Here is a 14,139-nt window from a genome sequence, read left to right as displayed (position 1 = left end):
AAGAGGCAGCCTTGAAAGAGGTCAATCACGTACTACCAACCTTCAGTCCAAACATATGTAAAGACCGCCATCTAACATTTGATATGTCTGTCGGTCGTACGCTACGAGCTATAGAGAGAGGGCCATGGTTAGACGCAGTGGTCAAAATTCTTGCTGTGATTTGAATCTCAGTTGAAATAGTAGTATATATCTCAATTTCAATAGAATAAAACACAGCACATAGTAAAGATAGAGTGAACAAACATGTTGAATGTAGACAATGAAGAGAAGTTGAATATAAAAAGAAACAGAAGGGAAGTTAAATGCGGGGCCAAATTAGGGCCCAATGACATGGTCCCTGCGTTATCACGACCTCCCGAGCTGTCACTTGTACGGAGTACTTCACAACATTTTCGCGTGAGAGAAAGATGCCGTCTAAACCAGAGAGTCGAAAGACACCACACATAGGCAGCGATGATCTGGTCCCATTTGACCACGCTGCTGCGGGACAGTAAGTTTGGCACTGTTGTTTTGGGTTCTCAACATATGCGCCCTCGCGCGACCAGTCTCCGATTGATACTAACGGAACCTTTTCTATTGAAATAGTGACGGTGTTCGCTGTACGCTTTCTGGCGCGCTGATCGCAAAACCTTGCACACGCCAAGAAGTGGAGTTCTACGAATCCAGCGCCCTCCACCCGGCCCTTCAGGAGTTTATGCCCCTCTACGTCGGCTCCCTCTCATCCGCGGAACAACAGCAGCCAGTGGCAATTGCTGCTGCGCGAGAGTCGGGCGCTCTTTTCCTCCCCGACAGCACCTCCGCCGATAGCGTCCGCCCCGCTGAACCGTGCCCGGACTCGCAGGAACCGACCGCCGAGAAAGAGGAATCCGCCTGGGTGCCTTCGGGTGGGAAAAAGATTGATACTGGATTGTCGATCGTGCTGGAAAATGTCGCATGTGGATTTCATCGGCCCAACGTGCTGGATGTGAAGCTCGGAGCGCGACTGTGGGCTGATGATGCACCACCTGCTAAGCGCAGCAAACTCGACGCTGTATCTCAAGAGACTACCAGCTCGAGTGTCGGATACCGGATCGCAGGGATGAAGGTATGGACGGGTCAGGACGGTGAGACTGACGAGGGAGACCGGACGGACCCGTATGATACGAAACACGAGGGCGCCGAGGGCGAGAAAGGCGAAGTCATCGAGAAAAATGGTTATCGACGGTACGACAAGTGGTATGGCCGCTCGTTTGATGAGAACACCGTCAAGCGAGGATTTGAGACGTTCCTCGTGGGCGCCAAAACGGAAAAGATCGACCGATCAAAAATGGTCGCTCGGCGGCTGGCGGATGAACTGAAGAATATGCAGCAGGTTCTTGAGGCTGAGGAGAGTCGAATGTACTCAGCTAGTGTGCTCATAGTCTACGAAGGTGATCCTCAGGCCATGGAGCACGCGCTTGAAGAGGAGAGCAAAGTCCCTCCGCCCCGGACTCGAGAAGAAGAGGAAGATGAAGATGAAGACGATCAGGAATTCGAAATTCCAGAAGAAGCTTTGCAACTGGTGGACGTCCAGTTGGGCCAGGGAATGCCTCAGCAGGCCATCAATATCAACATCGACCCACAGACCATGCCGATGCCCGATCTAGACGATGACGAGGAAGATGAGACTCCCAAAGTTCATGATCTCCGCTTGATTGACTTCGCCCATGCTAATTGGACACCCGGGCAGGGCCCGGATGAGAATATCCTTTTCGGTGTGCGCAGTTTAATCAAGATCTTTGAGGAACTGGCAGAGTGAAGGGCATATGACCACAGTTGCTGGCAGCTGTTGGACTATTATGTCCAGTTATGATTCTTATGTTTATTTTATATTGAGCTGGGCCAGCATTTTCATATATCACATAGCCAATTTACTGCATTTATCTCATTACAAAAAGCTCTCTGCTCTGCTATAGACCAACTTGCCCAATCGGGAATTTTACGTAATCACGCCGAGACTTCGAAAGTCCGACATCTTCGAGTTTACGAAGCCGCAGGAACCCAACCTCACGCCAAGTCAAGATGTTCTTCACCCGCGCCCTCTTTGCCCGCTCGGTCTGGAAAGGTGAGTGTCTTTTGTGTCCTAACTTATTCCCAATTTCCTTCAGAACATGCATGCTAACACCCATCTCAGGCCCCAACATCGTCCCGTACGTGACCCTCGATTCGCAAGAACCCGCCTCCGCCATTGGATTTCAGAGGAATCATAAGAGTCCCATAAGCTAACTCCGGAACCCGAATACAGCATTGATATCCCTCACAACTTCTCCGCCAGCTCACCCCCAATCCGCACCACGAAACGCGCAGCAACTATCCTCCCCAACTTTGTCGGCCTGCGCTTCGCTGTGCACAATGGAAAGTCATACGTCGATGTTGCGGTAACGGAAGAGATGGTCGGACACAAGCTTGGTGAATATGTTGCGTATGTGCATCCCATTGAAGGAGATCTAAGCACTGTGCTGATTGACTGTGCTACAGGACCCGCAAGCGCTTCACCTACAAGCAGTCTAAGAACAAATAAGCGACTTTCCTCGCAGGCATTGCTCGGGCTTTGGGCTGCTGCATTGCACAACTTGCATGTACAGATATATTGGATTTCATGTGACATTAGCTGTTTTTGGGTCGGAGTTTCAATATGCATCATTCATTCCCCAGAAACGCATCGCAAATACCATGCGACTGGGACTCTACTTCCTATTTGATTCAAATGGCTCTTGAGGGTTCAAGATTAGAGTGTAGAAATATTTCATATCATATCATGACTATTTTCTGCGACATGGTCGTCCGTTCGCAAGCACCCTTATCTGTAGGTGAGTTCCACTTCAACTGTAAGAGAGGAAAGAAAAGAAAGAAAGAAAAAAGTCAAGAACTCCATCCTTGCTGGAGGATTCGCCCACGCGACCACCAAATGCAGTCCAGGTCCATAAAGACCAAACCCTTTACCAATGCGCCGCCCAAGACAAAGTAAAAAAAAGACCCGTTGCAAAGTAAAGGCACAGGTAAGGAGTAGACAACGCACAAACGAGCAGGCAAGCCAGAAAGCCTACCTATAGAACTCGCCGCGCTTGACACTGACTCCATATTCCGAAACCGCCATACCAAGATCCTCCATCGTCAAGACAGTGCGACCCTGTCCGGACCCTCCAGAGCCTCCACCACCAAACCCAGGCCGTTGAATACCGAGGTGAGTACCAGCCTTGCTCTTGTCACCACCGGGAGCGGGCGCCGTACCGGCTGGGGCACCTAGACCCGAAGCAGCGGCCAAGCTGCCAATGGCATTGTTTGCGGAGGAGCTGTTTGAAGCGCGAATGCGCGCGAACTGGTAAGAGTCCGCGGCGATATCAGAGACGAACTTTTGAGCGGCGAGCGCGAGGAGGCGCGCAAGGTGCGGGGGCGTTTGACCGGGCCCTGTGCCTGGTGGTGGGAGGCCGGCGAGCGTGAGATAGTGAGCAGTGACGGCGTCAGGGATCTGAGATGGTTAGCTGGGTGCTGAGAGGGTCGTGGGGAGTCTAGGGAACATACGATGGGAGCATAGTCGTCCATCTTGCCGAGGAACTCGCGAAGGCTAGTTTCCTTTTTGGAAGGGGTTGGCGCGGGGGCCATGGGGTCAACCGCGGGGGCTTCTTCTGGCTGTTCTGGGTTCATCTCGACGTCTTGCTCGATGGAGGCGTCGAGGTCTGGTTCGGTTTTGATATTATCTTCGGATGGAGGGAGTTGCTCTGATCCGTTGTGTTGGGGAGGAGGCTGAGAGTCGGCCATGGTGGGCAAGTATCGGCGGGAACCCCCTGTACTTTGTGAAATCGGGCTGCAGCTGAACAATAAGGCCAATCAATGGCTGCGACAGTATACTCTCCGTTTATAGGGAGGTTCGAAGTCACACGGGTAGCGCACGGTCCACCTCTGCTAGCCGCGGACTTTGATGCAACGAGACGACACTCGTACATCACAACCTGATAACTACTCCGTACTATGCTCACACTATCCTCAGATGACCCTCGACTGTACTCTGTAGTTTCATAATTCTCATATCATTTCCTCAATAAGACATTTCGCTATGTAATTGTACACTTTTGGCAATCGCCAATCCAGCGCAATGCTAGATCCCCGTAGTAAAACAAACGGTCCCCGAAAGGAACAAATCGAAAACCCCATCCACTAACTCCGAAACATCTGTGCGAAACCGAAGCTGATAGAACGTACTGAGAGCTAAATTGCAGAGAAAAAAGAGGCAAAAAAAAAGGCAAATCGCAAATATCAAAGATCATGGATCAGAAATCAGAGATCAGAGATCAAATGAAAGGACAATCCCTCACTGCCCCATCTGCATGTGAGGATCGATATGGTCCTGAGGCTGCTGAGTATGCTGAGTATGCTGCTGAGGATACTGGCTTCCATGCACCTCCTGGCTAAGAGTCTGCATCAAGTTCTGTTCCGCAGTCTGGTCAAACACAGACTGGCTGTTGGCATCCGGAGGCAGGCTTGGCGAGGCGGACATTTCATGGCCAGAAACAGGAGCCCCATGAGCACCAGCAAGAGCCATCATGCCCTTGATGCCCTCCACATGAGCCTTGTCCTCTTCACCCTGCTTCTTCTGTCGCTCCCGGGCTTCGCGCTTTGCTGCCTGGGCGGGCGCACGAGTCTTCAATTCACCGGTGACGAACTTCAGGTAGTATGGAACCTCAATTCCACTCTTCAAGAAAAAGAGTTTCAGATTGCGTGCTTTGTCCTTGAGTTGAACCTGGTTGCGATCTTTGAGCGCTTCGCTGATCGTTCCTCCAGGTCCAAACATCGCAAGAATTTGGCTCCAGTGAGGTCCTTTGACACGGTCTAGGCCGGCCATGAGCGCATTTTCTTCTTCGGTAGTCCACGGGCGACGTTGACTGGGAAGGCCAGATTTGCGGCTGGTGGGGGAAGATTTGGCAGAAGCGGCCATGCGCGCACGCTCGTACAGGACCTGTGTAGGCTGCGACTGAGAATAGTGGGGAATCCCTGGCATATATCCATGGTTGGAGGACATTCCGTTTGCTCTCGCCTGCATAGCTTGTGCCGCATTGGGATTGTACTGTTGGAAGTTGGTTTGAAGGGGACTTTGTTGGAAGTTCATGGGAGATGCTTGCTGAGACTGGTAGCCCCCGGGCGGAGTGGGGCTGTGGTGGTATTGGTGGGTAGGTTGCGACTGCTGCGCAGCAGTGTAGCCGTGCAGATATGGACTTTCATGCTGGGCCGGTGGAGGTTGCTGCTGAGACTGCTGAGACTGCTGGGGCTGCTGAGGCTGCTGAGGCTGCGGGGGTTGCTGCGGTTGCTGAGTGGGTTGTTGTGGTGGAGGTTGAGATTGAGGAGGCTGTTGTGGTCTGGGCGACGGGCTTGCCTGTGATTGCGTCTGTTGTTGCTGTTGTTGAGATTGTGACTGCTGCTGAGAGCGTCGAAGACCATGACCTTGAAGGGCGATTTGGGCAGCCCGGGCAGCACGCGCGACAAGGTCTCCATGCATGTTGCGGTCCACGGGAACCTCAACCTGTTGGTTCAAAGAGAACTGTCCCTGGTGGGTGGTGTTGGGTGATTCATGTGCGTCGCCGTTGGAACTTGACGGCTGACGGCCCTTGATTGGCTTCTTTCCCTGGGCATAGCGTTAGCTCAAGATAGTTTGCAGGAGAGGAAGAAACAAACCTGCTGGGTATTGATGGCATCAAAGTGCTTTGAGATGTAAGAGCTAAGATCGCGCAGGAAATCCTCCCAATGGTACTTGTCCGGCAAAGCATTCAACGCTTCCTCGTTATTAATTTCATTAAGAAGGATGTCGCGGCGCGACGTGAGGCGGTTTACGAAGTCTGTCTCCGACGGAGCCAGCTGCCTGGTGCCGGGGCGTCTCGCAAGCAGCCGCTGTTCCATGTCATCAGGGAAAAGGTTGTAGAGCAATTGAGTGCGAGTGAGAGATTTGTTGTGCATGGCAGCGATGAAGGCCTGGGTCTTGAGTTCGAGGTACAGAGCACCTTGAACCTTCAGCAAACGACCACCCTCAGGAACAAAGACGTCCAGGAAATGGTCGTTGAGATCCGCAAACCCAATCTCCTGAGATCCGAAGATACTTGAGACGAAGGAAGCTAGGTTAGCTTTGCGAATGACGTCGATTTGGGAAGGATCGGTGATTTCGAGATCTGTTGGCTGCAGGAACGAGTGCTTCACGGTATACACCCTCTTCGTGTGATCAAACAACGAGCGCATGGTGGCATATGCCTGGCCGTTCTCGGATTCTGGTTCGGCGACCATGGCGGTGAGGTCTTGGTACGTATTTTTGGAGAGGAAGGTCAAGATTTGGGTAGACTATTCAAGCAGGTAAGTAAACGTAAAAAGATAAGTCAAAACAGCATGTTTTCACTGACCAGATTGTCCAAGATCGGCAGACTCTGGATCTTCAAGTGGGAGTTGGCCTTCAGGAACGCAAAACCTCTGGCTCCGGGGAACTCAGTGACCGGTGGAACCTCTTGCGGACCCAATGCAACACTCTGTTCCTGGCGCTCGGTATGGTCCATGATTTCCGAGATGATAGTAGCCACGTCAGGATTGATCTCAGAATCACCATGCTGGGTTGGTGCAACTTCGGCAGGGGTGTCAAGCGATTCATGTTGCAGAGGTTGAGTGACGGAGCTGTCATCGGGTTCCACGGTGTCAATGACGCCTTCGCCGAGTGCTGAAGCCAGTTCTTCTTCAATCTTATGACCAGGACCATGCTGATCGGCCATCAAGATGGGATCGGGCAATTGGACTTCGCCGTCGGAGCCCCCATCTGTACGACGCTTCTTGGCTGGCGGCGATTCATTTTCCTCAGGTTCAATGATATGGGAAGGCTTTTGATCTGGGGAGTGGCTTGTCAATACATGCGACAGTTGATCGTATTGAGGTTCTTGGGCGGTGATAGCTAAGTCGAAGCTTCGCGACGGGACGGTCGGAAGCGCAGAAGACTTACCAAGGTCCGTCTCTTGGGGAGGGAAGGGGGGAAATGCAGCCGCTTCCCCATCGAAAGATGGCGACCCTTGAGTATCGGCCATTTGGACGAGAAGCTGCTGAGTCGGGGTATCAACTTCCGAGAGGAGAAATGAGGGCTTAGGGGTAGGGCGCATTTGTAGGGCTTGCAAGAAAACGAGAGGAGCACTGGATGATTTTTCTGCCGGGCGGAGAATTGTGTGCGAAGCTCTGTGTGGCTGCGTGGGAGAAGTGAGAGAGGTGCGTGCAGATGTGAAGTGGAGGCAGATTCGGGAGGGAAGTGCGTGGCCTTTCTTCGTACCCACGCGAAACTTGATATGTCTACTCTGTATGCGGATCTCACGTTAAAAGCACTACTGAATCTTCACATTTATTCATCTCATCTTTTTCTCATTGATAGATATGTGGACACATACCTTTCAAGAAAATGGTTCAGACTATCTTCTGGAAAGACAATGATTGTGGGTGGATGATAATTGATCGGAGCAAAGAACCAAGATGAATCACGAAGGCAGTGATGAGTTCTACCTCATAAAATTTACAAATCCTGATGAACATCGACTTGATGTGAACAATCATTACGAAAAAATCTCAACACTTGCTGTAAATACAAACTTGATGCCCATCCAAGATCCCGAACCTATCGAAAACCAAAACAACAATGTCATGCAAGGCCCCATCAAACTCGCTCGCAGAATACCATCCTAACCGTCTCCCTAACTGCCTCACAGCCCCATTGCTGCTGCTGCTGCTCCTCCAAGGAATAAGATTGTTAACAGCTCCGGCTTTAGGCTCGGGCCGGCGTTGTCCCAGAGATCATCCCATCCATCTTTCACATCGTCTCCGAAGTCTCCAATTCTGGAGAAAACATTTCCGTCGTCGTCGTCATCGTCATCGTCATTATCCCAGTGGCAGCTCTCTCCATCGGGACAACATCCATATTTCCCATCGTGTTTCTGACACTCTTCGTCCTTGGGACAGCCACCAGAGACATCCTTGGGACAGCAAGTGTATGCTTCAGGAACACAGGCATCACCACATCGCTTCTCGTCACTTGAGCACACTTCGTCCTTGTCACCGGCAGGAAGAGGAGAGCGGGCAAGGATGTGGACTGGACTGGAGCGCCCTACCAGTGGCTTCATGGCGGGACCACGGCGGACGATGTTCGTGTTGAAGTTGGATCCGGAGGTTGGCCCGGCTAGGACAGAAAGTGGTGCGAGCAGGATTGCTGGAAGATAAATAGAGGCACGCATCTTGGTGTATTGTGTGTTGCGCGCTGGAGATGGTATTCAAGCTGTTGCCCAGGTGTATATATGAATGTTTGTATCAAGTAATTTTGGTAGTGATTCAGTGGTAGAACCTTGGAATTGTGGAAGTGAAGACTTTGCTGATAGACATCAAACTAGAAGGACTATCTAGACATCTTATATATTGCGGCTCTCAAGACCCGTAGACCCTGCATCAATCGATGCCTATACATCGATGGGCTTAGATGCAAAATGCGCTAACCCGATCGGGTCTGATCTTGCGCCCTCCACTGAGCGGCCCTTCCCGCTGGGGCGCCAAGAACAAGTACTGCTCAGCCCTGTCAGCAACGGTGTGGATTTCTCACTGCCACGCGAAAGCTGTGAACACATCGGTGAAAGTTGTGGAGCCTTCTCGTATAAGGTCGGTCGATCGTTTCCAATTTTTCACATTGCCCACTTACACACGGTCATGACGCTTCCGTTCACTTTAGCTTTGGGCTTGACCCTTGACTAACTAGATTGAGAGTTTCGATGCGCTGAGTCTATTATTATCGCTGTAGGTTGACTTTTAGGAGAACATGATTTTGGGGGCCGAATCCATGGATGAATCGAGGAAGGCTTTTCACCGACTTTGTCTGGTATCAGGGCCAAGGGCCAAGGATGTCAAGCCAGCGCGCTCTTCCCAAGGCCCAGTAAATAGTGAAACAGCGAGTCTGGCACAATTTTTGTAAGAATTTGGTTTCAGCCAATACTTCGTGCAGTCCCTTGAATGATAAAAGTCCGCTCACTCAGGCTAGACCCTGAAATAAATTTCCTCACAATGTTTAGGGCGAACCTTGGAGGTAGGTAGCATAATTGAGGTTAATCGTTAATTTCTTGGTCTACGTCACTTGTGAGGCTGCCCAGGTGCGCATCAAGCAGACTGCACACAGGCGGATTTGACTTGGCATATGTATGTGAGAACAAAAGCGATACGACTATGGCTTGACAGACCTTTCTTGGTTGACATCACCTCATGTACAACTACTGAAGCCGGGAGAACGTGGATCTTGGCAAAAAGGGGTGTCAGCTAAAGTGAGCCAATTGAAGCTCAAGCTATCTTGAAATATTTATGTCCATATAGGAATTAGACACAGATCTAATGCAATTGCTCTTGCTCAGGCAAATTTCTCATGTGGTCTTGTTGTCTAACAGGTGTGGTTAAGGCATTTGAGATACATGAACCAAATCAACGATCTCAATTATGAGATAATCAAACTAGAAAGAGATCAGAGTAAACGGTACAAAAATAACACTTCTTGTGTCATGAACAGGCTCTTCTAGACTGTTTCTTCACAAAAATAGATCAGCATCCGATTCAACCACTTTGAGGAATGCAATGGACCTGTCAAGGGAGAATTTTGTTACTCTCTTCGGAAGTATCGTCGGTTTCTATATACTTTGCATTCCTGGTGATCCACATGGCATTCTCGTCGTCCATGCGCCAGCATCCATGGTTTTGATAGGGCGGGTGGCATTTCCATATGTGTTCCGGTGGCTGGAATGTAGATCATGTTTTCAACTTCACACTTCCGCATTCGTCCACGAATTCCCCAAATCGTCCCTGTCGCTTGTCGCCCGTATCTGTGCACAATTTTGAGAGATAGACTTGCTTCATGAGGACAATTCTCAAGTCTGGCTTTATTAGCTGGAAGAGAGCGTGCATCCCACATCCATAGAGGGTATCTGTGGTTCAAGTATGGTTCATAGTCCTACCGGAACGGACTTGCCGTCGAGAAAACTATAAACCGAAGATCATACCTACGAGACTGGCATTTATGCTATCAACAATACTCGAGTGTATAATTCAATTCATACGCAACCTTTGCGATATTGATTCCCCTGCTGCTCCGGCCATGTTGTCTCAATAAGAAGTATAGGCGCTAGTCTTTTTCGGTGTAGTTCAAACAAACCACCCCCACCCCCGGGTATTTACCGGAAACGGCAGTCTCTCCTGCCTACCCAAAAGGGAAGCAAAACTGTTTCCAACTAAACAACCTAATCCGGCTCAATAGTCGCCTCTGATGAAAGGTATATTAACCTGCCAAACTCCGAGGAAAGAGAATACAATCAAACAATCAAACAATCAGTCTATCAGTCTATCTTCAACACTGATCTCTCAAACTTCCTAAGTTTTCCAATACCAATCCTCCCAAATCCATATCAAATACCTTTTCAACCATCCATTCAAGATGCAATTGATCAACGCCTCCGCACTCGCCTGTGCTCTCCTCTCCGTCGCCGGACTTGCCTCTCCCGCTCCCCCGGCTACATGGAAAACCGCAGCCACCGTCCAGCTTGCCAATGACCACTCTGGCGCCAATGCCAACGTTGCCGTTCCCCTCGACGGCGTCAAGCGCCCCATCCAGGAACTTTGGGGCCACACCGCGGTTGCTCAGCATGGACTTGTCTTTGCCTCGAGCGCCCAGCTCACTGCATTTGATCAGACCACTGTTTGCAAGATCACCGAAGAGTCTGGTGTTATCGCAACCCTGACCGCCGAAAAGACCTGGGTCTCGGTCGGTGGACATGTGGAAGACCTCTGCTCCGCTTACATCGAGTGTGAATGTGCGCGCAAGCTTTAAGATAAAGCATGCATTGTGAAATCGGAGGAGCTACTGTACATGGGGAATCTGTTGTGTTTTGTTTTTGATGCATCCTGTTGTTGGAAGGTCTCTCGCATATGTAAATGGATGCGATACTGAGAAAAGAGGCACACTTGTTTGGTTTTCATCTACCAAAGTGGGTGTGCCTCGGTGGATATATTTGCATGCCGCAATTGTATCATTGTGTTTTGAGCTAGAACTTTAATATACTAATTGACATTGACACCATTATCTGGATTGGTAACCCCCGAGGTCCAAATGGGCGAAACGGACCGATTCCAAGGTTAGGGCTAGCCGTCACATTTCCCCCTAAACGGTAATTCTAGACGGAGGCCTCTTTCTATCTATATGGGAGTCTCCCCCTTTCAAAGTCATGAATAAATAGTATATTATTCAAGGTCAAGTAGATCTGCAGCAGGTGATCCGATCTACATTCTGTAGTCACCGGAAGTTGACACCTGGGCAATATTTAAAGAAAGTGATGACACTAAAGGTTATGTGTTTCGGTAAGAGGTAGGTGGGGTGAGCTCCGGACCCTTCCCGCAGACACCGGAGCCCCCCCTTTCTTCGGGCGGGGTTTGGCGATGTCTACTACCCGCGACATCACATGACTCCCGGTTATCAATCCAATTTCCCGCATCCAATCACCTCTATCCAAGGTCGCTCTTAGTTACGTTCCAAGGTTAGGTTTAGAAAACCTGCAGTGTAATCTATACTCCATACCCCGTAAACACTTTCCCATCTTCTTTGCCTTGGCTCAGGAAGCTGAATGCCGTCCAGCATTCCAATTTATCACCGGTGATCTACCGGGCGGCAAAGCAGCAAGACAATGCACTCGTCTTCCCGCGTTTCTGTCGCTTGCGAGGCCTGTCGGAAACGGAAACGCAAGGTAAGGTCTCATGGTTTGAACAAAGAATCTAGAGATTGAATGACTTTACCCCTAGTGCGATGGCTCACGTCCAGTCTGCTCCTATTGTCTAGAACGAGACAGGGCCTGCGAGTATACGGCCGAGAAGCGCATCAAGTTAGTATTTGCCCTGAGCAAACTGAATGAGGCTGACCCGCAGCAGGCGCAGAGTGGATCCGGACTATGTGCGAACGCTGGAAGATGAGATTGCAATGCTAAAAGAGGAATTGGCACAGACACAATCCTCCAGACCAGCCGTATTGGATGATGATATAGTTCATGCTCAGGCGGAGTCGAAGCGAAACAGTGAAGAAGATGGCGCTGTTGCCATCCAGGATAGTATGACCACAGCGATCGAGGATGTAAGCGCCCTTATATGGCGCATGACTCTTGATAGAAATGGCGATGCATCGTTTGTTGGTCCATCTGGAAACTTCTGTTTCCCCGTCACCCACTGGGACGATGCAGACCTTCGAGAGAGAAAAAGTCCTGTGGCCACGCCAACAAACTCCATACCGGGAGCACCGGATATGCCAGGCCCATGGTCAGATCAGGTTCACATACTCGGGATTACCAACCACCTGGTTGATTTGTTCACGAACTTGATCAACCCTATTCAGCAGTTTCTCGACAGCGAGACCCTCGATCAACTCCGTCGTGATGGTCTGAGTCGCGGCCTACGCTTGGTCAAAACCGCCGTGCTGGCCGCGGCAGCTCTCTTTGCCGATGACGCGCAGAGCAAGGCAATTGGCGATGAAGCAGCTGCCGCCTTTGACAAGACATCACTACAGCTCTGCCGTGAGTTACCAGAAATATCAACGATACAGGCTCTCTCCATTATGTCGTGGAGAGAGCTAGGCTTGGAGCAACATAATATGGCCTGGATGTATAACTGTAAGTTATAATGACATGCAAGGAATAGTCTAACTACTGACCACAGCGGCAAAGCAATGTGTGCCAGTCTAGTTATACACCTAGGCCTGCCAGTAATCATGACTCCAGAAGAAGAGCCTGCCAGTCAAACGTCTGGTGAGCTCTCTACGGAGTCAAAAATTTGTGCTACACGGCTGAGGACTCTCTGGTCTTCAGTCTTGATGGACCGGTGCGTCAAGCTCATAATATTGCCTATCAGACAGGCCAGTGTCAGCTGAACAAACGCAACAGGATTGCAACCTCTCTGCTAGGTAGGTACTGTTTGATCCCGTGGAGAAGGATCAAATGCTCCTCCTTCCTCAGCGCTGTCGGTCCTTTGCCATCTCTGGACGAGCTGGCATTCGACAGCCAATGTCGCCTCTGGTTCATCCATGACCAGTACATGGACAAAATGTATACCCACCATTTTATCCGAAAAAGAAACCCACCCCCCTCACTAACCTCTACCAAGTTACTCCTACCAGTTCTCTGAACTTGACAGCGCCGAGAGATCCCGCGTTCTCCTCGTCGCACGCGACCAGCTCCTCTCCTTCCATCAACAGATCCACCCCTCCCTCCTGATATCAAGCACCAGCATCAACAATCAGACTCCTACTCCTGCAATGATCTATCTCCACATTTCTTACCACACATCCTTCATCCTCATCCACCGCCCTTATCTCAAAGCAGCCGTCCGAAACAACTTGACAACATACCGCCTCGCTATTCGCTCTGTCACCACCGCCGCCGCATCCATCGTCCGTCTCCTCCGTACTCACGCCAAAATTCTTCCACTCTCCTCGGCCCCACCTTTCATTGTTCATAGCGTGCTCACGGCCGCCGTGACGCATCTTTGTAACGCAACTAGCACGCATAATACCTTGCGTAGCCAGTCGATTGCTCACTTCCGCGTGTGTTTCCGGGCGCTGCTCGTGATGCAGAGTAGATGGGTTAAGGCGAAAAATGCATTAAGGCTATTACGGGGGCTCGCGCAAAGATGGCGAGCTATGGGGGCCTTACCGTTGCAGTATGGATTCGAGGTTGGTGGGGGTGGTGGAGCCGAACAAACCGGAGGGAGAAAGGCAAAAGCAGAGAGTGGGGAAGAGGAGGAGAGGGAAGAAGAAAGGGTGAATATAGACGCGGAGAGAGAGGAGGATGGGGTTATGGTCGATTCTGAGATAAGTTGGTCATGGGCTGCGAATGCTGATGCAGTGAATCCTAATTTCGATGGCAACGAAATGGATATCTTCGATAGTATCCAGCCCGAGACCTTTGTCTTAGATACGGATTACCGGCAGTGGGAGTGGTCTGTGGGGTGTGGCATCTGATGGTTATATTCAACCGAGAGGAATTGAAAATTTGCCACCAGAACGAAGCTATCAAATCTAAAAATACGTTCAATTGCAAAATTTCTACTCTCAGAAATTCT

General features: G+C 50.4%; 7 protein-coding genes across 7 annotated transcripts; 4 read left to right on the top strand and 3 right to left on the bottom strand.

Annotated features, from left to right (window-relative positions):
* Positions 1-407: 407 nt before the first annotated feature.
* Positions 408-1,777, top strand: N7506_010106 (inositol polyphosphate multikinase; the record flags this gene model as incomplete). The annotated part of the gene is made up of 2 exons (XM_056959399.1): positions 408-490; positions 586-1,777. The coding sequence occupies 2 exons, from the start codon at positions 408-410 to the stop codon at positions 1,775-1,777; spliced, it is 1,275 nt and encodes a 424-aa protein (XP_056808789.1).
* A 263-nt stretch (positions 1,778-2,040) lies between these two features.
* On the top strand, positions 2,041-2,539 carry N7506_010105 (mitochondrial 37S ribosomal protein uS19m; the record flags this gene model as incomplete). The annotated part of the gene is made up of 4 exons (XM_056959398.1): positions 2,041-2,083; positions 2,153-2,168; positions 2,264-2,440; positions 2,497-2,539. 4 exons carry the CDS (start codon positions 2,041-2,043, stop codon positions 2,537-2,539), a joined length of 279 nt encoding a protein of 92 aa, XP_056808788.1.
* A 522-nt stretch (positions 2,540-3,061) lies between these two features.
* On the bottom strand, positions 3,062-3,777 carry N7506_010104 (putative TFIID and and SAGA complex TAF10 subunit; the record flags this gene model as incomplete). The annotated part of the gene is made up of 2 exons (XM_056959397.1): positions 3,062-3,487; positions 3,541-3,777. The coding sequence occupies 2 exons, from the start codon at positions 3,775-3,777 to the stop codon at positions 3,062-3,064; spliced, it is 663 nt and encodes a 220-aa protein (XP_056808787.1).
* Positions 3,778-4,327: 550 nt separating this feature from the next.
* On the bottom strand, positions 4,328-7,136 carry N7506_010103 (uncharacterized protein; the record flags this gene model as incomplete). Its single annotated transcript, XM_056959396.1, has 3 exons — positions 4,328-5,635; positions 5,686-6,339; positions 6,399-7,136. The coding sequence occupies 3 exons, from the start codon at positions 7,134-7,136 to the stop codon at positions 4,328-4,330; spliced, it is 2,700 nt and encodes an 899-aa protein (XP_056808786.1).
* A 588-nt stretch (positions 7,137-7,724) lies between these two features.
* Positions 7,725-8,252, bottom strand: N7506_010102 (uncharacterized protein; the record flags this gene model as incomplete). The annotated part of the gene is made up of 1 exon (XM_056959395.1): positions 7,725-8,252. One exon carries the CDS (start codon positions 8,250-8,252, stop codon positions 7,725-7,727), a length of 528 nt encoding a protein of 175 aa, XP_056808785.1.
* A 2,225-nt stretch (positions 8,253-10,477) lies between these two features.
* Positions 10,478-10,870, top strand: N7506_010101 (uncharacterized protein; the record flags this gene model as incomplete). The annotated part of the gene is made up of 1 exon (XM_056959394.1): positions 10,478-10,870. The coding sequence occupies one exon, from the start codon at positions 10,478-10,480 to the stop codon at positions 10,868-10,870; it is 393 nt and encodes a 130-aa protein (XP_056808784.1).
* Positions 10,871-11,720: 850 nt separating this feature from the next.
* Positions 11,721-14,038, top strand: N7506_010100 (uncharacterized protein; the record flags this gene model as incomplete). Its single annotated transcript, XM_056959393.1, has 7 exons — positions 11,721-11,780; positions 11,836-11,915; positions 11,962-12,692; positions 12,747-12,827; positions 12,888-12,900; positions 12,963-13,124; positions 13,183-14,038. 7 exons carry the CDS (start codon positions 11,721-11,723, stop codon positions 14,036-14,038), a joined length of 1,983 nt encoding a protein of 660 aa, XP_056808783.1.
* Positions 14,039-14,139: the final 101 nt, after the last annotated feature.

This window comes from Penicillium brevicompactum, assembly GCF_028827555.1.
Source record: "Penicillium brevicompactum strain IBT 35665 chromosome Unknown utg000006l_segment0_segment0, whole genome shotgun sequence".
NCBI classification, from domain to species: domain Eukaryota; kingdom Fungi; phylum Ascomycota; class Eurotiomycetes; order Eurotiales; family Aspergillaceae; genus Penicillium; species Penicillium brevicompactum.
Note: the sequence above shows the minus strand (reverse complement) of the source record. Positions and strands in the feature narration are given on the sequence as shown.